Genomic DNA, 24,536 nt, shown 5'->3' with positions numbered 1-24,536 from the left:
TTTTGAACAAGAAATGGGACATTCTGCATAATGAGTACTTTCTACTTTTGGTACTTTAAAGTACATTTTGATACCAATGCTTTTGCACTTTTACTTAAGTACATTTTTAATACTGGACTTTACTTAACAGAGTATTTCTGTATTGCAGTATTGATACGTTTACTTAATTTAAACATTGCAGTACTTTTTCCACCACTGGCAATAAGGGTAGGTAGGCTACATTATTGGACAGGAGTAGGACATTATTGAGCTCGTTTTACTTTCATTTCAGAGAGAGAGAGAGAGAGAGAGTGAGGGGAGGGCTTTAGTTCAGACGTTCCCCTCACAGTTAACCAGGGATGAAAGAGCAAGAGCTCAGTGGCAACAGGCAGCCAGTGCAACATCCTTACTCGAATGACAACGCACTGTCTTGCGCCACCACACCACTAAACATCATTTCATCTGCGTTGTAAATTCGCGGTGGTGCAGTTAGATCTGGGCAAAGTAAACACATACTTTTGGCTTATATTTTCTATAGGTAGCCTATGTCCCTTGGAGGGATTATTATTAGACGACAACAACCACCACCACGTTCTACAGACTGCAGTGCAGTTCTTCATTGAAGAATATGAAGAAGAGATAACCGACAGCAAGGCTTGTAAAGCGGAGGCAAGTATTTGATGGTACAGGTTTGCTTATATATAGCCCTGGTCCAGAGCGTTTAATAGTCAGTTCTCTCTAACGCCCTGACAGGCGCGCTGCTCTGCTCATAGACCGAAATTTCCACTGCCGTCCGAGGGCTCTGTCTTTAGTAAAAACATAAATACAACTATTTCGCTACTCACCGAAATAAAGGCTGTTTTGTGTTTTTGAAAGTCCATTCTGCAGGGTGGGGGCCTCTCAGCACCCCACCTTCTCTGTATAATACACTTTTTGGGCAGAAAATAAAATATGTCCGCAGACGGAACTTATTTTATTTATTCCACTGCGCCCTCTACAGATCTAGTTAATGGTAATTTATATTGACCAGATCTGTAGAGGGCGCAGTGGAATAACAAACAAGAATTTCCATCTGGCCGACATATTTTATTTTCTGCACAAAAAGTGCATACAGAGAAGGTGGGGTGCTGAGAGGCTTACCACCTTGGAGAATAGACTTTCAACGACACAAAACTGCCTTTGTTTCGGGGAGTTGCGAAATAGTTTTGTTTATTTCTTTACTAAAGACTGAGACCTCGCACGGCAGTGGAATCTTCGGTCTATGGGCAGAGCAGCACGCCTGGCAGGGCGTTAGAGAGAACTCACTAACGCTCTGGACCAGGGCTAAGACAACACATGTACAAGACTCAATTAGACAGTAGGTCTATTCTCGTATTACTATGCCACTAACTGGAGATATAGCCTATCTTTTCCCATGTTGTTGCTAACCAAGAAAATGTCTTATGTGTATAATATTGTTTGGCTTATAGGCTTTACATTTTACACGTTTATAACTTCTATAAACGGCGTCTTAAGTAAAATGGGTCTACTAAATAAGTTGAAGACAATATAATGTAGGCTTTATAGCCTATGTTGACCTAATTGAAAAGTTAAGTATTTTTTTCGTAATATGAAGTAGCCTAGGCATGCAGTATGAGTTATTTTATAGCACTGGACATTACATTTGCCATTCCTGTTTTCTGTCCATAAAAATAATTGTCAAAATTTGCCAAGAACAGACCAATTTCAGTTATTCCTTCCTGTATGATTCTTGTTTGTTGGATGTCTGTGTTGACAGTTTGTGACATAATTGTGTATAAGCCATTTTGCTTTTTTTTTTGCAGTGCCCTCAATCTACTGTATAAATAGCCTACATGTTTATTCTAGAATGTATAGCATCTAAACTGTAGGCTACTGCTAGAGGACATAACAGAAAATATGGAAATGTATCAGGTCAGGTGTATAGCAAGAAAATGTCCCATAAACTATGGCCTTTATAGCCAAGCACAGCATTTTCAGTTAATACTGTTTCTCCTGTTCTGTAAATACATTATTGCAGAATGCAAATGCAATTTGTTGGGTGCACAAACAATACTGAATATAGTCCTATGAAAATTAATTAATTAACAATCTATCAAATTCCTATTATCATAAATATTTTCTTGAGTAAATGTGACTTACACGCGCCGCACACACACACACACACACACACACACACACACACACACACACACACACACACACACACACACACACACACACACACACACACACACACACAAACACAAACACAAACACAAACACACACAAACACACAAACACATATAGATACAACTAAGCCAGGACATTTCATACTGGGTGTTAACCAAACCCCTGGCTGTGTTGCCTTTGTATGAATGGCTAGCCTGGAGTTCCGGTGAGCAGCAGTGGTGCTGACGGTAAATGAGAGGCCGTCATCATGCCCCCGGGGAAGTATGGGATGCAGGAGGAGTGGGAGCAGGAGGGGGACCAGGAGATCATGATGGACTTCCTCCTGCCAACTGGTATCTTCCTCAAATTCCCAGTGTCTCGTAATGACACCATCAAAAACATCAAAAAGGTAGGTCCCTACATCCCTGGTCATTTTCCCACTTACAACAGAATTGCCTTTTAGACAATAAAAACATATATCCAGAAATGATGCTGTATTTCAGTGGAACTTAGATTATAGTGTCATGTTTCATTATAAATTAGCATAGTATTGTTTACCCTATTATTGTTCTAATTATTCAATCACATGTTGAAGCACAGTGCAATAAACATTATTCTCTCTGTAGCTAAATGTTATTATTTACAATAATAACTTTTGGATGTTTTTATTTGGTGAAACATTCATTGATTGATATTGGTATTATTGATTCATCTGAATCTTTTAATTCTACACAGGCCAAAATTGACTTAAATGTTATGTGGTAATGTAGCTGTTATAAAGAAAGGCACAGCTTCTGTCCACAATATAAAATAAATGTCCGAGTCTTTGCTGAGGTAGATCTGCTGCTATAGTCATTGATGCCAGTTTGAATGCCAACCGTTCTGCCACTTAAGTCAGTTTGATTTAGCTGTGGTAAGTAATGATACTCTTGGAAGCTGTTAAGAGATTAAATAGTCTTTGGAGATTGCTTTATTGACAAGGAAGGAATGCTTCTGAAACATTTGTGAAGCATCACTCATTTCAATAAAGGAGAGATCAAGTTGTTGCAAACAAAGGTTTTTTTATTGAATAAAAGAGACTGTTGGTGGTGGCAGTGCAGATGCACCTCCTTCCACCTCAAGTCCCGAAAATGTATTTTAATGAGGTGGAGCTGTGGGGGATGGAGGTGGGTTGCTCGTTGCTTGCTGAAAAGAGAATAACGTGACGATGAGAGGCAGTGATATTTAAAGACGGATGCCAATCGCCTGATTGGCTGACTGCAGATTGGCAGATTCTGATTCGCTACTAGTGCTCTTCTTCAAGTTGTGGATGAAAGGATTTTTCGGGGGGGGGATTTACCATCAATGAACAAAGTGCAATATGAACGTGTGAGAGAAGAGATCTTCCTGATTGAGCTACATTACAAAAGGTGGTTATAATTTTAGCTCATTAAATAAATCTGAGACCTTCAAGGTAAACTTTTATATTGAGCCGAAGAATAACTGAAATACTTTGACAAGGCAATTTCACTTGACAGATGACAGTTGTTTTCATCAGTTACCTTCATGTTAAGGACAAAACTCTTCACTGTGTACCAGTATCAACAACATACAGGGTAAGGTTCTGGTGCTTGCAATTTATTGTTGACTTCATCTCTTGTCAGATGGTTTGGAGAAACGCCAGCAGCGAGCCCCTGTTCAGGGCCCTGGGTAACCCCGATGCATACGTCTTTACCTGTATCAACCAGACAGCTGAGAGGGAGGAGCTAGAGGAAGAATCCAGGCGAATATGTGATGTCCGGCCCTTCATATCTGTCCTGAGGCTGGTGGCAAGGGAGGGTGACAGAGTGGAGAAGCTCACCAACACACAAATCAGCCTCTTGATTGGCAAAGGTCAGAGTCAGTCAGCCTTCAGGGACAGTGCATTTCGGAGACTACAGCAGCATAAACCCCAATCCCAGAACTGGGCAGCTGCAAACCTGACCAAGTTGTAGTTTTTGGTCTTTATCTACAAATATATGGTATTACTTTCTTTGTCATTGTACAACATTGGATTTATTCCTAAGATTAATTAATTCTTAATTTTGTGGGCCCGCAGTGCCAATATCTGGCCCTGCAAATTATTTCGTACAATATCTGACAGTCCCACATATAGGCTATGGTGTCCAAATAGAAAATCTACCCCCACCTGAAGAATGCTTAATATACTTTTATCCTAGGTGAGAGTAAAAAAAAACAACGTTTTAATGTACTAAATGTCCTCTAAGTACAACATTCAAGGATTAGGCCTGCACAAACTTATTATGCGAGCATTTCTATCTCCACCTATATAATTTAATTACACATGCAGTTCTGTCAATATGTAGATATTATAATTATACCACACAAATCTGTATTTATTAACTTTAATAGCAATATAGTTATTATTATTGTATATAAAGCAGTCTGTTGCAGTTCCAGTTTTTATATTAGCCAATGATTATGTTCTGGCCCACCATCCAATGGCTTAGGAAAAAAATTGGTCTGAGGCTGAACTTACTCGCGTCATTGTTATGTTCTAGGTCTGCATGATTTTGAGGCCCAGAAGAACCATGAAGTGAATGAGTTCCGGACCAATATGAGAACATTCTGTGAAGAGAAAGCCCTGGAGCGACAGAGGTTGCCATGGGACCAATGGATGGAGTATAGTTTCCCATGTGACTTGGAGCCATGCTCCCAGCCGGTGCCAGGGAGCATGATGTCAAAAAGCGCCAAAAAGATCTTCATCAATGTCAAGTTTGAGCAATGTGAGGTGAGTATTTTATTGGTACCGTAAGTCAGAGAACACCAAATGGTTTTTGATAGTATAGGGCGTCAACCACAATAAACAGAAAACCTTTGATAGGGAAACCTGTGGTTCTACCTTGCATAGACATACTCTGGAATATGGTTTTAGGTACAAGTCAGCCTCTGGAAATCCCCCTCCCACACCACAAACACCACTCTACAAACCTTCTCATATATATATATATATATATATATATATATATATATATATATATATATATATATATATATATATATATATATATATATATATATATATATATATGTGTGTATATATATATATATATATATATATATATATATATGTATGTATGTATGTATGTATGTATGTATGTATGTATGTATGTATGTATGTATGTATGTATGTATGTATGTATGTATGTATGTATGTATGTATGTATGTATATATACTAGAAGTTCGGGCTAGAAGTTCGGGCCGCTATGCGGCCCGAACGTCTAGCGTGACGCGTCGTTCACTTTGCAGTGCCACCTTACAGGCACCTCACAGTGTGAGAGAGAGTTTTGTGCTCTCCTAAATCCACGGCAGGCTTTGAAAGTATCAGAAAGAGGTGACGTGCATCACCTCTCCAATGACCAAAACCCACTATGGAAGCCGTCGAACTGGTGCGATCTGACGGCATCCTAGAATTTATAGGTAGGATGTGATGTCATGCGTGATGTCATGCTGTCGTGAGATTACGTCACACTGGCTACATACATACATACTGACAACCGACATGGCGCAGGATTCAAATTGTATATATAGATATATATACACACACACACACACACACACACACACACACACACACACACACACACACACACACACACACACACACACACACACACACACACACACACACACACACACACACACACACACACACACACACACACACACACACACACACACACACACACACACACACACACACACACACACATGGCATAATGATGCAGTCGGAGGGACACTAGCCAGGAAACCTGACAAATCTACCAGCTTGAATTTATGTGAAATATTCTGGCAATGCCAGGCTAGGAGGGCACAGTATGCAGTCTGCAATTTAGTATATTTGCATGAACATTTTTGTCTGTCTGTCTGTCTGTCTGTCTGTCTGTCTGTCTGTCTGTCTGTCTATATCTATGTCTGTCTATATCTATATTTATATCTATATCATCATTTCCAGCGCAATTCTTTGAGTTACTATAAGTGGTCATTTTGTTTGCTATAGGAAAGCTTTATGCTACAGCAGGATCCTCGGGAGTTCCCAGTGGTTCTAAAGAAGGCTGCCCTCAAAAAGAAAGCCACTGTCTTTCGCTCATTGCGACTGGAGCCTGAGGACTATACCTTACAGATCAACGGAACGTGGGAGTACATCTATGGGAGCCATCCTCTATGCCAGTTCAAAGTGAGTGACCTCAACAACAGTGACCTGTTTTGTCTGGGGAATTAAGTGTTATATTCTTGGTGGATGTTGTCTGTGTCTGTGTATCATCAGGGTTGACTCTTTGTCTGTTTGGTATTTTGTCTGTATTGTGTCTTGAAATGAAAGTCATTTGTTGTCAGATCAGAGTGGGGTGACTCAAGCTTGTTGGTGGCAGTAGACTCCGCTGTTGATTTTGAAACTCCAGCTACCTGCAGGGATGACTCATATCTGTATAGCAGCCCTGCAGCAGGGAACTGCATCCAACCACACATAATTACATTTTGACTGCATTAACCTACAGCAAATGAACAGCCTCCAGGAGTCAACCAGTGCTATCTGGAGACAGGGAAATATCTGAGAGTGAACTGAGTGATGGCTCAACTAGTACCCACCCCCACCCCATCTCTCTCTGTTTCTCTTCACTCCACTAAATCCAGTTCACCCTGAAGAGATGGCAGAAATAAAACAAATATGGAAACTCTGCACTGTAGCCTAGTACAGTAAATCAAAATGTTTGCATTGTCTGCACTCCAAACCAAAAGCATCACATTTTGAATACAGTGTCCAATTTTGAATACATGCTATGTACATTCTGAGGAGGGGTTTACAGTGTCCCTGGATCTCTGTTTTTCCTTAGTACATTTTCTCCTGTTTGAGAAGTGGTGAAAACCCCCATCTGACCATGGTTCACCGCTCTACCATCACCAAATACCAGGAGGAGCAGGACAGCCTGTGCAGCCAGGTTTCCAAGAGTCACTCCTCAAACAGACCTCCACCGCTGCCTCTAAAGAAGGTGAGAGGTTAGCCTCTTGAACTACAGTCGTGTTTCATTAACAGGACAAGACTCTCTGTCTTTTGAGAATCTGTTGTTTCTCAACCAGGAGGTCTGTTGTGTGGACTTTGGCATGCTCCAAACTTGCTGCTGTGTAGTAGCATGTTGATAATTTACTTGTTCCCTTTTACTTTCTTTTTTTTTCTTCATGAGCCTATATCTCATCTGCTTGGGTGATTGATTACTGGGTTCTGTCAAAAGTATGATTGTGTCAAAAGTAAGTCATTATGAAGTTTGAGACATATGATCCGACATATGTCTCACTTTTATTTCAGATACATCAATTGTAAATCAAGTATAAGACGAGATCGTTTGGATCCTGATACAAATAGATTTAATCAGCATCATCCTCTTTCAGAATACGTTTCTCTTCATTTTTAAAGTTAGTTTTACCATCCTATGTTTTTTGCCTTTCTATTTCGTCATTTTGCCCAAAGATGTAATGATAGAAATTGTTTTGTGAGCCCAAACTGTAAACACGAATGTAGTGAAAATATAAAAGGATATACTGTAGGAAAATGTAATATCCACTGCTCTGTCTCTTTTCAACAGCAAAACACTTCATCTTTGTGGTCCATTAATGAGCCATTTTACATTCATCTGGTGCAGGGCAGCAGAGTCAATGCGGATGAAGGAATGAAGGTTGGTTTTGTGTGGGTTTCTTACTGCTCAATGAAGAGTAGCATTTGCTTGTTTACCAATTTCTCAATTTCAGTTGTAGGAACAGAGCGTTTGACATGTAAATGACAGGGTCACATGTCCCTGACCACACGTTTCCCATAATTCATCGAGGCGGTTGGTTGAAACTTCAAAACAGGAAGTGGGGAGGGCCTATCTGACTTTCACGTCTCATTGTGGGGCCTAGATTCTTAGAAAAGGACAGCATTCACACTCTGTCTCGCCTTTAATGCACTTCTGTCTTTATATAAGAGTGATGGATGTCGTTACTACTGTAGATAGGCATTATGGGCCTGGCCTATCTTTAAACTGCCTTTATGTTTGTTCAAGTTGTGAAACTACAGTACACTGCAAATGTCTGTTAGAAACTTTGGGCACATGCATGCTGAACACAATGATATTTACAACAATATGTTTTCCACTTCTTTTCACTGACCTTTGCAAAGTTCTTCCGTTTTGTCAGGACATATTTTACAAATTTGACAGACAAGAATAATATTGAAAGCACAAATCTGGGTTAATGTGTGTCTGTGTTTGTCTTTTTGATCCAGTTTCATAACTAACTGTGTTACTGTTTAGGTGGCTTATTAAGTGTAAGTGCACTTCCGGCTGCTGCCTCTGAGCCCCATCATGACTCACGGCAAATTTGTCCCGTCACATAATTTATTAGCCATGGCTGCAGTTGGCTAGGCCACGGTCTGAAAAAATATCCCCGGGGAGAGTATCCACTCATATATTTAGTGAAGCTGGATTCGTTCCAGTCTGACTTTGAATCAAAACTGGTAATGGGCCAAGCATTATTGCTCACACAAGATTTAATTTTGAGTCTGAACAAAGTGGATCTCTTGGTTGTTTATTATTTTTGACAGACTATACACTTCAGCGAAAGACATTCATGATCTCCTTATAATAAACAACCAGACCTTTGAATCATATTTTGAAAGATACAGGAACTACATCACTTAGTGAAAGTCTTTGGAAATCTTCCACCATGCAAACTTCCACAAATGTCACATGTCATGCCTGGTCCATGTCTAATATGCTTCCTCTTGATTTTTACCTTAATAAGATCAAATATTTCTACCAATCTTCAGAGCTTTTGTGTCCTATTTATTTCTACTGGTGGTACGTACACTGTCAGTTCTTGCTTACATGATCATTCTAGGCTCATGGTGATGTCTGATTGAAGCGTATTGTCAATCTGCAGGCCTAAACTGTGAATGATAATGTGTAAGCAATGCTGTATGTATGCGTGTGTTGCAGCTTGTGGTCCAGGCTGGACTGTTCCATGGCAGTGAGTTGCTTTGTAAGGTGGTGACAAGCTCAGAAGTGGCAGTAATCTCCGAGCCACTGTGGGACCAGAAGCTGGAGTTTGACATCAATGTGGCTGACCTGCCACGCATGAGCCGCCTGTGCTTCGCCCTCTACGCTGTCATTGAGAAGGCCAAGAAGCCCCGAGGCACCAAAAAGAAGAATAAGAAAGCTGTAAGTCCACTTGCACTTAAGCCTTATTTCACACATGACACTGTCACATGACAGTGTTGCGCTAGTTGAATATAACAGATTTTCTTTTTTGCTTCGTTATTTTCGGCCAGGCAACACCGATTTGCTTAAGACCATGTGGTTTTCAAACTCTATGTGTGTGTGTGTGTGTGTGTGTGTGTGTGTGTGTGTGTGTGTGTGTGTGTGTGTGTGTGTGTGTGTGTGTGTGTGTGTGTGTGTGTGTGTGTGTGTGGTACGTGCACGTGTGTGTGTGTGTGTGTGTGTGTGTGTGTGTGTGTGTGTGTGTGTGTGTGTGTGTGTGTGTGTGTGTGTGTGTGTGTGTGTGTGTGTGTGTGTGTGTGTGTGTGTGTGTGTGTGTGTGTGTGTGCGAGAGAGAGAGTGAGCAAGCGAGCATGTTTTTCACTGGTGGGTGTGAATCTATTAGCAATCACAAACAGACATGCTTCCTCTCTGGTCTGTAGTATGTGTAGTGTGTTGGTGTAGGTGGGTGTGTTTTGCTGCAGTGTCTGGGTTGTGCAAGTGTGTTCAGTGGCAACACTGCGGTTAACGTCTCATCCGCTTCTAGTCTTTTATCTTGTCACTGCTCCAAAGAAGGAAGGAAGGAAGGGATCAGAGTGCGTTTCATGGAATTCTAAATGCATTTTCACAGTTGCCATATGTAGATATGCTGTGGCCCCGCCCCTCTGCAATTCAACTTTGACTACTGTGTACTGTGAACTGTGAAGATAATCTGCTATCCATCTCCACAGATCTGTTCTGAGGAAGGTTTAGGTGTTAAGATAAAAAAAAAAACGATGTAATTTCATCTATTGTTCTTGTTGTTCCTCTTTATTTGCTCGTATAAGATTCTGTGTGAAAAACAAAAAAGAAGGAGAGACATTTTCTTCACTCACTTTAAACTGGCAGAGATGGTGGCTACCATAGATGAACTCCCCACATCCTGTTGACCTGTAAGGTGTAGTCCTCCTCAGGCTTCAGTCGGCCTGAACGAAAGAGGGCAGCCTTCTTTAGAACCACTTGGGAACGTTTTAATTTCCTGTTGTAGCATAAAGCTTTTCTGTAGCGGTGTGTGTGTGTGTGTGTGTGTGTGTGTGTGTGTGTGTGTGTGTGTGTGTGTGTGTGTGTGTGTGTGTGTGTGTGTGTGTGTGTGTGTGTGTGTGTGTGTGTGTGTGTGTGTGTGTGTGTGTGTGTGTGTGTGTGTATATACTGTATATATATGTATATATGGAGCATATACTGTACGCTTGTGTCATAATAATAATCCATCAATAGTGAACATAAAGCTTCTGTTGGCAAAGCCCAAAGCTTTGCTCGACATCACATGACCTGACACTCTATACACTCTGAAGCACAGTCAACAACAACAGCAACTTCCCCCTTTATCGTGATGGCTGATTCAGTTTTGTTTTTGAGGCAGAGCAGCTGTTGTTGTGGGAGAGGCGAGTGCCCAGGTGTGTTTTTGGCGGGCATCGTTTGACATCGCTTCTGCTTTCTCAGCTACTTCTCTCTTCTGTTTCCCGAAGGAGAAGTACCCTCGGCCAGACACCAGAAAGGCTGACGAAAGTTGATCTATTTTGGCCATTGCTGCTTGTTTGTTTCACATCTTTTAACGGCTCTGTTTTCATCTGTTGTTGTTGGTTCAGGTTAAGCTTAATTTACACTCTTGTCTAGCTTGTCAAAAATAACTGATTTGCAAGCTAACAACACATCGTTAGCTTGAAAATGTGTTCTTGTCAGTAAGCGATGCTGTCGTACAACTGAGTATAAATTAAGTTGTTTTTTTTTGTTGACATTTCACTTGAGAAACATTTCCCCAAATCTGTATCCATTAATTTCCATCTTTTGAATAATTCAATTCAAAGTATCCCTGTAATACATTTTATTTTATCTGTCTTTAATTTTAGTACTTGATTGTGCTGTTTAAATCCAAAAGAAAGTCATGAATAAAGTTTACATGTTTATGGGTTTTAGAACAGACATACATAATATAATTATTCCCCATTGTTAATATATGGTCTACAACATGTTTTCTCTTTGAAGAATTCCTCAGCCAAAGCAGAAATATTTTTTCAAGTCAAGGTGCATTCGGGTGGTGCAAGAATGAGTTGTGTCTAAGACATTTTGTATTCTGTTATTCATTTCAAAACTGGTGGGTTTATTCTGAAGAGCCCTCTGGGATTTTCCAGAGTGTGGTTAAAAATATTACACATGTTCTGCAGATGTTAAATCATAGCTTGTTTTTTACATTGATTTTGCATGCATGTATTATTTCCCTTTTGTTTATGTGATCATTTTATCATTTATAGTTGATATGCTTTTTATAAATAGCAGATCTACCATTCACAATGCACTTTTTTCGCTATATTTACTTGACACTAAAGAATCAATTTATCAAGAAATCATGTCAATTCATTGATACAGTGTATTAAAAAAACAAAAACGAACAAATGAATAAAAAAGTAATCCATAGAATAACCATAGAAGATGCAGCCCTGTTGGATGATCAAGGGATTTAAGCCTATCCTGTTGTTGCTCTGTAGGAGAATACTGGCTAAAAGGAAAAAATATATATTTCAAATTAATGTAGATTTACAAAAGAAGAAATATGAGTCACTCTTTTTCTCTTCTCCCTCACCCCACTACCACCAGGACTGTCCAATTGCCTGGGTGAATACCATGGTGTTTGACTACAAGGACCAGCTGAAGACTGGAGAGTTCCTCCTGTCCACATGGCCATCTGTTCCTGGTATTCAATTCAATTCAATTCAATATTTATTTCAGACCCAAGGGAGATCCATATCACAACAAAAACACAACACAATAAAAATAGAAATAACAGAATAAGAAATACAATAAAAAGAACATACAGTCAAGTGCGCCAATGGTTCCACAGTCTAGACGAGAACCTGACAGAACTACTTAGGGTTAGTTATGACAGCATTGATGTAATTTACTGACTTGGATCCCCTACACATAAATCTATACATAACATTGCGTAGCACAGCAGAGCAGGTGGGTACCAACACTAACAAACATCTGGCTTGCACTGGAGCTTCTTTGAGCTCTCAGCAGCAGCCTCATACACTCATTATAAGACACTGTGATACTGCCTTGTTTGTTGCGACACCACAGGTGGGCAGTTTCACACTCAGTCAAATTTACTCAACTTGATCAAAACCACAGTTCACAATGCTCCCACACTACCTGGCATCACTGTAGAGAGACACACAGTCACTGTGAACCTCACACATCCACACATCTACGCGTCTACAGTAAAGAAAACAATACTTAGTTGACTGGAGTCCTCCGGTGCTCCACCCTAGACCCCGTCCCTTTACACTAAATATCTACAAGCTCACAACGTGTAGCATTGCGATGTGTTGTGAGCTTGTAGATCTTCTATTTTTCATCTAAGGTTTGCCCCATAATAGGGATGTAACAATTCCTATAATTATCGATACAAATATGTGACGATTCAGTCAATCACAATACTCTTTTTAAGTACAGAATCTAGTTTGCTTGTTCAACGCACGCTCTCCTTGTTTTGTTTTTATAGTATAAATTAGGCTTTAGCTGTAAAGTTGTGAATCTGAACCATTCTTTAACTTGATATAGAAAAGATTAGATAAATAAAATACAGTATTAAAGGAAAACAACAACGACAAATCATGAGATTTTGTTTGCGTGATCTGGTATCAGGAAATGTAATCGTGAGTTAAGTGAATCATTACATCCCTAGACGCTATGATTCAAGTGGCTAAGATCAGATGACTGTGTTATCTTTAGCTGGTGTTATTTAAATGTAAAATGAAATATTTTTGCTACAGTTTTTTATTGTTCTAGCAGAACATTTATTGCAATGTTCTATGTCACATTTTGTATCCCCAGATGACAAAAGTGAAATGTTGAACCCAATGGGAACAGTAGAGAAGAACCCCAATGTTGACAGTGCAGCTGGACTCCTCATTCGCTTCAGCAGCATCCGGCCTCACCCTCTCTATTACCCTCCACTCGACAAGGTACAGAATACCCATCTAGTTCAAATACCTGTTTATGTACGCAATCAAGCCTCTGCCATTAGTTTCTGGTAATGCTGACCTCATATAAGTAAATTAATGTAAATACAAATAATTGATAGGTGATTGGGGGTCTTTGAAATTAAATAGGTTGAGAACCACTGCAGTATATTGAATCATTTTGTTTTTGTCGCATTCCTAAGCCAATAATTTGAAATTGAAAGAAAATAAGTCTTTTTTTGGGGGGGGGGGGGGGGGGGGTTACTCCTTTAACAAGAAGCACTTACGCAGTCCAACAATGTGCATTCTAACTTTATTGTGTCATGCTTGTTATTTATTGGTGTATTTTATTTTTAATCCCTATAATGTTTTTATTGTATTTTTATGTTGGAGACTGTCTATGAGTTAAATACATATTTCTGTCTTTTACTCCAATGGACAATACAAAAAAAATCTATTTTCAGACAAGTCATATGGCGAGGAATGGTGATATTGTTGTCGCCACTAAAGAAGAAGTAAGTGGAAATATGTGTTATATTACTTTTTTGTTATTGTAATAGTAATAAAAATAATAACTGATTTCTTCTGTCCACAAAGCATTCTACACTACAGTGTACTAATTTCTATACACATTCTTTGGTTTCATCACTCTCCATAGCACACAAAGCTCCAAGAGATAATGGACAACAAAAACCACACAGAGGTTTTTGAGGATGAGAAGGATCTCCTGTGGAAGCTCCGTGGCGATATCCAAGAACGATACCCGGAGAATCTGTCCAAACTGCTCCTCATCACCAAGTGGAATAAACAAGAGGATGTAGCGCAGGTATGTAAGAGGTGAAACCACTTGATGACAATGCTTAGTTACGCTGATTACACCCAACACCAATGCAACTCTCCAAACAGCTCATCTCAAAATCCATAAGGGATATGAGAATTATTGGATTTGCACGCAAGTAATACATTGTTGAAAAGTGCGAAAACAAATAATATTGCTATACATTTTCTGGTGTTGTACTGACTACAATCTAATGTAACATCTAATGTTCTGACATTTTGTGTGATGAGTCATTTTCAGCTACAGACAACAGTCCACAGGCATCACATTTTGGCCTGTGAAATACATTTGAATTAATCAAAATGCGGAAACCTTTTCTAGTTGCTTATCAGGTTCCTTCTATCTTCTCCAGTCAGCGTTTTCCTTCCATTCCGACAATTTTCCCCAGACGATATCTAGGCTCGTATCATGACATCGATATGATATCGATATATTGTCCAGCCCTATTCATTTGATTCTCCACAGATGGTGAGTTTATTGAGAAACTGGCCTGAACTCGCCGCCCTCCATGCATTAGAGCTCTTAGACTACAGTTTTCCAGACCCAGCAGTCCGTTCTTTCACTATTAGATGCCTCAGGAAGCTCAGGTACAGTACATACAATGCTGCCACTCTTTCTAAATACCTTTTACATCCTTTGTTATTTCTGTGCCTCACTGGGAAATATCCAGTGGTTCTCAAAGAGGGGTTCCAGGGGGTCCCCAGCAAAATGAGGAACAGTTATCTACTTTAACCCTATTTTATATATTTTTTTCTTTTTTAATATATATTTTGGAGCTTTTATGCCTTTATTTGGTAGTACAGTGGACAGTTCGTCGGGCTCTGCTGTCAGGCTGTATCAGAGCCTATGTGGTACACGCCTTAACCACTCGGCCATCGGCGCCCCAGATCGACTATTTTCAAAAGATTTTGAAAAATAATAATAATTGGAATAATTGAATCATTTTGAAAACATCTTCTCTGGTGGTACCTGGCACAAAAACCTTTCAGAAGGGGGTTCGCAGACAAATCACATGGGGGCCCTTCCTTGACATGAAAATGTTTGAGAACCACTGCTATAGTCAACATACTTGAGTAGTATACCTACTATACTTACTACTAGGCATGTAACGATTTATCGCAAATCGATTAAAATCGATTCAAACTGGTGACAATTTACATCGATTTACAAAAAAGAATTACGTGATGCAAACAACAGAAGACGCGTAAAAAAAGAGAAGAAAACACTGGATTTGTGAAAAGGTTTTTTGCTCATTTGTCTGGCAAATTATTTTTGTATAAAAAATCCTATCGTAAACCTAGTATCGTGATTCGAATCGTATCGTGAGTTGAGTGAATCGTTACATGCCTACTTACTACTACTACTTACTTACTTACTATACAGCTAAAACAGAAACACTTCCAGCTACAATCCCTCTGTGCAAACTTTCACACATAAACACACAATCACAGGAAATCACATCCACACATGCGTGCTGTCACATGGAACAGATGTCACACAGAAGTCTGACACATATATACAGCAACATCTTTTTTTCCTTTGTCTCCAGTGATGATGACCTACTGCAGTATTTAATGCAGCTTGTCCAGGTCTTGAAATATGAGTCTTACTTAGACTGTGACCTCACCACTTTCCTACTAGACAGAGCCCTGTCCAATAAGAGGATAGGACACTTCCTCTTTTGGCATCTCAGGTCAGATTTTCTGTATTTTTATGTTTTTTTTTTATGTGTATACTATGCAATCTAAAATAAAAATGTGGTTGGTTATGTTAAACAACTGCATACACAGTATACCGTTTTTTGCAGGTTCTGTTTTTACTGTGCTTGATAAAACATAATTTCTTTGACCCTTGAACTCAGGTCAAGGGTCGGCCAATAGAAGATATTACAGTAGGCTGTGACATCTCTGGTTGTGAGTGGAAAATGTGACTGAAGCATTGATCTTTGCTGTAGGTCAGAGATGCACGTAGCGTCAGTGAGTTTGCGTTTTGGCCTGATTCTGGAGGCCTACTGCAGGGGAAACATCTGCCACATCAAGGGCTTAACCAAGCAGGTAAGCACCAAAACATTTACAACAAGCAGTTCATTTCATTTCAGTAGCTTAACCACTCCCACAGCTCTTTACTAGAGAGTAGACACTAGACACCCTCCTCTTGTTGCTCTTAGAAGAAATATCTTCGCAGAAAATAGCTGATCTACAAGCTCACAACGCATCGCAACGTGGCGAATGTTCCCCCCCAGAATAGGAATGCTAGGGTTCAAGTTTAATATCTCTTTGTCATGACCATTCTGAGGCCAAACCGCACCACTTTGTTCTGTGACAGTGTTTTGCGAGTGGTTATCATTTGTGTTTCCACAGAGAGGCAGAGAGGGACTGTGAGAGGAGGAGGGAGGGAGGGAGGGAGAGAGAGTGAGAGGGGGAGAAGAGGAGCCTATTTCACCCACGCTATTACACAGCCAATGCTGGGTACTAAAACCTGAACACACTTATCGATTGTCAGCAAAATAACCCCTGGCTAGGCCAGGCAAGCTTTATACTGCATCTTGCTTGTACCATAAAAATAAGGATATAGTCATTCTCACAGCTGACCCTGGTTCGATTCTGACCCAAGGCGCTTTACTGCATGTTATCCCCCCACTCTCTCCAGTCTCTCTTCTTGTCTCTCAAATGATCTACATATTTACACATAGGAGAATGTGGTCAGTTGTTTTGGTTTAGCTGCTACCAAACAGTAAACACATTTCTGTCTTCCTGTTGAAAGTTGTGTATATGACAGAAGGACCGCAGTGATTGGTCAGGCTTAGCCATTACCGATCAAAATAAATATATGACTTGACCAGATCCCTAGTTTCATTGGAATGGAGGTGCTTTGCTGAGGGCCAGTCCATGTTTGTACAAAACCATTGAGAACCTGAATAGCCTGTAACCAACGATGTAATAACATGCAATTGAGTGTCTATAGGTGACAACAACTGGTGTTCTATGAATAGTTGTGGATTTGGAAATGTATCGTTGAATGTCCTCAACTGCCTGGCAGTAGTAAATAGTCAGACTTTAGGAGTAGCCTTTTGTGTTTATTCTCAAGAGTGCTTTCCCACCACAGGGCCTAAAACCAATAATTAAATACCTGCGTCATTAAGCACTCCCACTGGTTTGGTTTGGCTGCGCTGAGCATGGTTATGAAACAGTGCCAACTGGGCATGGTTTAAAGCATTCTGCAAATGGAAATGCAATTGAAACGGTTAACTTTTCTCTGAACAGTTCTATGGTGTGGTGGAATTATTCAGTTCGGTAGAAATTAGTTTAGTTAAATTCTTGTCATGGGAGATTACGTTTAGTTTACTTTAGTTTAGTTGAAGTGAGTTTAGAGATTAAGTTCACTTTAAAAAAAAAGATAATTTAAGCAAACAGGATGATCAAAACAAAACCACAGTGAAAATATGATAATGGGTTGTATAAACTGTACACCAGTCTGGTGTGTGAAATGTGATTATTTTCCTGACTTGTTCCATTCAACACAGAACGAGGCCCTGAGCAAAATGAAGGCCCTGAGTGACTTTGTCAAGTCAGGCTCCTGCAAAACGACCGCGGAGGACTTGAAGCTGTGCATCAAACAGGAGGCCTACCTGGAGGCCCTGTCCGACCTGCTGTCCCCTCTCAATCCCAGCATCATCCTCTCTGAGATCTAGTATGTGCTGGAGCAACACGCACATGCACACACACACACACACACACACACACACACACACACACACACACACACACACACACACACACACGTAGGGGTGCAAGAGTTAATCAAGCTAGTCATTGTAATCAATTTAAATGAAATAATAGATTTTTTTTTAAATTAAGATTGGGGTGAAAATCGTCTTTTTAAAATGTTTCTTATCTATTATATTTTCTATTATAAATGTTTTGCTTTGATTCGTTGATTTATGGAAAATAAAAACAATTAACAAAAGCACACGACCAAAAAAAAAGAATTGACCGAATAATCGTGGAGAAAAAATCGAAGGTTGCAGCCCAACACACACACACACGCGCACGCACGCACGCACGCACGCACGCACGCACGCACGCACGCACGCACGCACGCACGCACGCACGCACGCACGCACGCACGCACGCACACACACACACACACACACACACACACACACACACACACACACACACACACACACACACACACACACACGGTCATGTTTGTGTAATGAGTGTTTGCTGTTGCAGCGTGGACAGATGCAGGTTCATGGATTCTAAGATGAAGCCGCTGTGGTTGATGTACAAGAAAAGGTCGACCCAGGGAGACACAGTGGGGATAATCTTCAAGAATGGGGATGGTGAGAGACAGGATGAGATGAACACTTGTTTCACTTGTCTTAAATCCCTCTTAAAAAATAATTTCTACAGAATGGCCTTGTTACATCGGTAATGTTCGTAAACATTGGAGTAAAACAGACCTGGTACTGTATATTTTGATTTATAGTGGGGAAAATACAGAGAATACAGACTGTCAATATAACCCTATAAATTGAAAATAAGCCCAGATTGGGCCTTTTAATGTGTAGAATCATGTTATTTTACTAAATCTTAACTCATTAGTCATTACTGCACCTTCCTCCAGATCTTCGACAAGACATGCTGACCCTTCAGATGATCCGGTTGATGGAGAACCTCTGGAAGAAAGAGGGCTTGGATCTGAGGTACAGTATATGCTGCTGTTAGCCATAAGGGTCTATTTAGTTCTATTTGTACACTCTGGGGGGTCCGTGGCCTAAAAATACATACCAAACTGGGTGACCTTGAAATAAAACAATTTGAGAACCACTGTGGAGCAGCGTTTCTACCTGAGTCTGCGGGACCTCATGAAGTGACAGGTTTCCTGTCATGTGGTCATTCGAATGTGAACATGTCTCTCTCTCTCCACTTGCAGGATGATCCCCTACGGCTGCCTGTCCACTGGAAACAAGGCAGGCCTCATCGAGGTCGTGAAAAACTCTGACACCATCGCCAACATCCAACGCAACAACAGCAACAGCGCTGCCACCGCTGCCTTCAACAAGGACGCTCTGCTCAACTGGCTCAAATCCAAGAATCCCGAGTGAGTAAGAACATGGGTCATTTTCACCATGTCGTATATGCTTCAGCGACGTGACCTTAATTATACCCTTAGTATTGATCCTTCTGGTAGCTATGGGGAACTTCTGTCTTTGTGTAGTTGGGACTTCAGAAGTGTACTTCAAAATATATACAGAATTTTGTCTACAACATTCAAGCAAAATAAGACTGGATAAGAAACCATAAGCTTGTTGCGGGGATATTTTTTTTATGTTATATTTATCTTAGAAAGTGAATGTTTAGCTTTTAAGTCTAAAGTTCTTCAGTATTGCATTAAGCTCCAAGAACAGGAGCATTGAATACTTTATTAGACTGAAATGTAAACAGCATGAGGTACAGTCAGACATTTGAGCTAAAAGAAAAACACAGATTCAGTCAGTGTCTATGCCAGGTCAGGCCCGGTCTGCTGCCATACGGAACAGCTTGGTAATTAGTCTGCAATGCAGGAGCCTCCAAATTGAACCTGCAAATGGTAGAACAGCGTAATGACTGAACACAATAAACCCCATGCACGTCTAGAGCAGCCATGACAGGACAGGGCAGTCAATCATTTACTGGCCTCAGGAACCCCTCTGTGAATGTGTGCTTGCGCGCATGTGTGTATCTTTGTGTGCTTATTTACAATATATATATATATATATATATATATATAGATAGATATAGATAGATAGATATACACACACATATATATATATATATATATATATATATATATATATATATATATATATATATATATATATATATATATATATATATATATGTATATATATATATATATATATATATATATATATATATATATATATATATATATATATATATATATATATATATATATATATATATGTAAACCTTATATATATTTTTTTAAACAATTGTTTTAAACATTTGTTGGCAGGGACAAACTTGATGAAGCAATAGAGGAGTTCACACTGTCCTGTGCTGGCTACTGTGTAGCTACTTACGTCTTGGGCATTGGAGATCGTCACAATGACAATATTATGATCAGGGAAACTGGACAGGTAAGATTTTTAACTGAGATGTTTTCCTCAATAGGAATGTTTGTTCGCCCCCTTGTACCACAAGGGGGCGACCTTACATTAGCTGCATAAATCACTTCATTTCATTTTGTTGCTAATCCTGAATGTATATGGTTGTTTTTCATGCACATGACATAGTGACAAGTTGATTTAAAAAACATCTTTCCTCTCCACTAAAGAATCATCGAATCTCAGACATTGAGTAATCCTGGCCTGCTTTACGTTACTTGTTACAGGGTTGATATCTAAAACAATGCTTATATGCCAGAGGAGAATGTTAGGGACAGGTCGATTTTTAAAGAAGGGTACCCCTGGAGAAAATATATGTTCCCTGATCTAAAATGCCATGACCCTCCCTTCGACTAAAACAAAAAAATCAATGACCCTCCCCAAGTGATTAAAAAAAAAGATTAACCCTCCCCGCCTATAGGAGTGTCACAATATATTGTGTCACGATATAGCCTACCGTGGTATTAAAATGTGACGATAGGTATTGTCAAGATTTTTTCTTTTCTTTATTTTTGTTTGCCGGTGAAAGTTATAGGAGTTCTTACTGTATGGTGTATGATACGAAATGTAAAGCTTATCATAATCGCAGTAATTATTAATCATGTCATCCATCATATTCAAGATATTTTGGAGAGAAATGAAACAGACTCCAGTCACTTTTAGTTTAAAGCACTGCAGAGGTGAGGTGTTGTGTGTCAGCTGATGCTCGCTGACTCTCGTTAATGTGACATGCTCAAAGCAGTTATGCCAGTCTGCACTCTCAAATAGGCCTACATCTAATCTAAGATTGTTTACATGGTATTATACTCTATCTGGTATTATAGATTTTTTTTGAGCTGTTGGAAATAACTAGGCTGCACTTGGTTCGTAAAGTCCAGATGACAGAAATATGAGGTTTGTGGATTTATAGTTATGCAGTGTTATATAATATTATATTATATTTGTTATATTAGTGTCTATCTGTCCTCTGAAACAATGGGTTTATAGTTAGTGAGAACTTCACTTCTCCCTTAAGCTTGCACAAATGTATTTATTTGTGTGTACAAAGCACTTTGTAATTGTTTTTCAAAGTGCTTTATAATTGTTATTTTAAACTAAAGATGATGGCCAATGTTGACTATACATGAGAAAAGAACATTAATAATGTATCATATCGATATCATATGCCCAACATCATGTATGTATCGTGAAATTAGTGTTATCTTGACACCCCTAACCCTCCCCATCAAATACAACAACATGACATTTAAAACTGATAATATGTCCAATGTTTTGCTTTCCACATTGATTAGAACATTACTGTAGTCAGTCTTGCTAAATGCACAGTGTAGTGTCTGTAGTGGTAGCAGAATGGACAGTGTTCTAAACTTACATGTGGGAAACCCATTGAATCCCATAATTATTAACTACAGTGACTACACTGTTGGCTACATCATGGGTTTTCAACTGGTGGTCCGTGGAGGTATTGCATGTAGTCCCTGACCATGCATTTAGTAATGTAGGTATGTGAAGATTTGTATTATATTTTATTTTATCGATAGTGGATACTGTTAATGTGCGTGACAACAGAAAGGAAATTCAACTCAAGGATGACAGTTTTACACACGCACGTCGGACATCCGACTCCGAGTCAGACATCCGACTCCGAGTCAGACATCCGACTTCCAAGTAACTGACAACATTGATGCGTCATCATACATCAAATAAAAGCCTGTATTTACCTTGATGTACTAAAACCTCCCTTAAATACTTCCACAGAAATGGGAGTTAGAATTTCAAGGGGAACTGTACAGGTTTACCTGGTTGAGTCATCATTAGTAGGAAATGTGCCCATATCAATCGCTATTTTATCAATTCAAAATTGCATGACCCTCCCTTGTACTAAAATTAGAAACGCATGACCCTCCCCTATTTTCCTCCAGGGACCCCCTTCTGTAAATTTCGACTGGTCCCTTACTCTGGAAATACTCACAAGAGAGAATGAGTTACAAAAGCTAAAAACAACTGGAAATCCTTACAGCAACTCAAATTTCAGTTTCAAGACAATGAAGATTTAAATTGAGTAGCAATAGAAGCTGATACCAGGCTACTGGTATTTATTGCTCCTCACTTTTGTTCATCAGTTATTCCACATCGACTTTGGGCACTTCCTGGGGAACTTCAAGAGGAAACTGGGGATTAACAGGGAACGTGTGCCTTTCATTTTGACATATGACTTCGTCCATGTCATCCAACAAGGAAGGACCAACAACAGTGAGAAGTTTGAGAGGTACAGCTACTGTAGAACGCTGTCATCATTTTTTAAATGCCATGTTGCTGTCTGTAGGTTATTGGATGCTGTGTCGGCCTCTGAAAATGATTTTGTCTTGTTTGTCTGTGTGATGTCAGGTTCAGGGAATGCTGTGAGAAGGCTTATAAGATCCTGTGTCGGAATGGGACTCTGTTTGTCAACCTCTTCGCTATGATGAAGGCAGCAGGCCTGCCTGAGCTCTCCTCCTTCAAGGATATCCAATATCTAAAGGTATGAAATGAAATCTAATGATGGAGTTGATGAAGTGATTATGATGGTTGTGATAATGACAGTGGTGATGATGATGATGATGATGATGATGATGATTATTATGATTACAGTACAGTGTAACAATGTTTTCTTTTCAAAAGGATTCTTTAGCTTTGGGAAAATCAGAGGAAGAGGCACTGAAGAATTTCAAAGTTAAATTCAACGAAGCGCTGCGGGAGAGCTGGAAGACGAAGGTGAACTGGATGATGCATTCCTTGGCCAAAGAGATATAGTCAATGATGGTGTCATAAAGATGAAGAACACTGAATGAAAGACACTTTAAGAGAGCATGCAAAAAGCATGGCTTTTAAATCTCTGGAGCCAAAAAGGGGAGAAGATGCACTGAAATATTTATCGTTACTAATGCCATTCAAAGAAGGTTAACATGTTTACATCTGACTGGGCAGTTGTTCTTATAAACTTACTACCAACTAGAGGTACCTAAAGATAATAATATGACTGTGGATTATCAATCCACACACAAAGATGTTCAAGGCCATGATGAAAGGAAACAGCAGCACTCACTGATCATTCATTACAAAGTGAAATGCCTTTATAGTGGTGACATTGCAGCAAGGATAGGAAATAAATGTAGCACACTGATGTGTTGGAACTCCTATCTGAAAACCACCGGCTTATGTAAACACCTAATCATGGCTGAAAGAGGGACTGGAAGGATGTTTAATACACTGTAAGTAACGGTCCTCCTCCGGTCTTTCATATGGTTTACATCAACTGATGGTTCTATATGTTTGCATTGCAGTGCCGTCTTTTAAACATCGCAATATCTTGTTTTGTTTTCCCTTTTAATTTAAGAGATTACTGGTGATTTTAAAGTATTTGTACAGAGCATTGAACATAACCTGTTCAATGCATTGAACATTGAACATTTTGAAGGTACTTAAGGAAGATACTTTACTTATTTTAATATATAATCCTGCCTTGATTTATGTTGCCTTTGGAGGTGCCTGAAACTTTTTGGACCAATATGACTTTAAAATATTAAGACAAGAAAGTAATTTTGAATTAATCCTATACTAGATTAATCAGTAGCTAAATCTCTAAGAAAATAGTAGACTCTTTATCGTAATTATGACATGATTCATAGTGAGACCAAAATATCTCGCTGCATTTACAGTACCTAATCTCTTGCTACAGTGCAAATGTAGAATCAGCATGAATTCCTAGTTCATCAACATTACAGCAGCTAATCGTATGAAGAACAAAGGTCACCACAATAGACTCCAGATGTTTCTGTGATTCTAAAATGATGTGAACGGGAGTGTCAGGAGAATGAAGTTGCCTCAGGTATCAGGTGCGACGTACATAGAAATCAGGAACCAGACCATGACATGTAATACCATGGTCCAATATAATAGGCCTAGATTGGGAGACTGAAAAAAATGGCAAGCCATAGCATAGGGACCTCGATGTTGCTCAATATATTTTAATACATTGTGTTTATGAACATTTAACTGTGCCTAAAAATGAAAATCTGGATCAGATGCACTCTTTGAGATGATGCAGTAGTGTGCGTGTGTGTGTGTG

At 39.5% G+C, this 24,536-nt stretch overlaps 1 protein-coding gene across 1 annotated transcript in view; it reads left to right on the top strand.

Moving 5' to 3' along the window:
• The first annotated feature begins 367 nt into the window (after positions 1-367).
• pik3cd (phosphatidylinositol-4,5-bisphosphate 3-kinase, catalytic subunit delta) overlaps positions 368-24,536 on the top strand; it is a 25,031-nt gene continuing 862 nt past the window's right edge. The window contains exons 1-23 of the mRNA XM_084068558.1: positions 368-648; positions 2,363-2,557; positions 3,792-4,020; positions 4,689-4,918; positions 6,189-6,365; positions 7,021-7,176; positions 7,768-7,857; positions 9,157-9,378; positions 12,046-12,142; positions 13,285-13,415; positions 13,877-13,927; positions 14,071-14,238; positions 14,716-14,837; positions 15,800-15,943; positions 16,205-16,304; positions 17,774-17,940; positions 18,489-18,598; positions 18,883-18,961; positions 19,192-19,359; positions 20,278-20,401; positions 22,552-22,697; positions 22,817-22,949; positions 23,090-24,536. The exon at positions 23,090-24,536 is cut by the window's right edge and continues 862 nt beyond it. Coding sequence (XP_083924684.1) covers positions 2,417-2,557; positions 3,792-4,020; positions 4,689-4,918; positions 6,189-6,365; positions 7,021-7,176; positions 7,768-7,857; positions 9,157-9,378; positions 12,046-12,142; positions 13,285-13,415; positions 13,877-13,927; positions 14,071-14,238; positions 14,716-14,837; positions 15,800-15,943; positions 16,205-16,304; positions 17,774-17,940; positions 18,489-18,598; positions 18,883-18,961; positions 19,192-19,359; positions 20,278-20,401; positions 22,552-22,697; positions 22,817-22,949; positions 23,090-23,221 — 3,117 coding nt within the window. The 5' untranslated portion in view covers positions 368-648; positions 2,363-2,416 and the 3' untranslated portion in view covers positions 23,222-24,536. The remainder of the gene's footprint in view (positions 649-2,362; positions 2,558-3,791; positions 4,021-4,688; positions 4,919-6,188; positions 6,366-7,020; positions 7,177-7,767; positions 7,858-9,156; positions 9,379-12,045; positions 12,143-13,284; positions 13,416-13,876; positions 13,928-14,070; positions 14,239-14,715; positions 14,838-15,799; positions 15,944-16,204; positions 16,305-17,773; positions 17,941-18,488; positions 18,599-18,882; positions 18,962-19,191; positions 19,360-20,277; positions 20,402-22,551; positions 22,698-22,816; positions 22,950-23,089) is intronic.

The sequence above is a fragment of the Gymnoscopelus microlampas genome, assembly GCF_963454915.1.
Source record: "Gymnoscopelus microlampas genome assembly, chromosome: 10".
In the NCBI taxonomy this organism is placed as follows: domain Eukaryota; kingdom Metazoa; phylum Chordata; class Actinopteri; order Myctophiformes; family Myctophidae; genus Gymnoscopelus; species Gymnoscopelus microlampas.
This window is presented reverse-complemented; position numbering and strand designations above follow the sequence as displayed.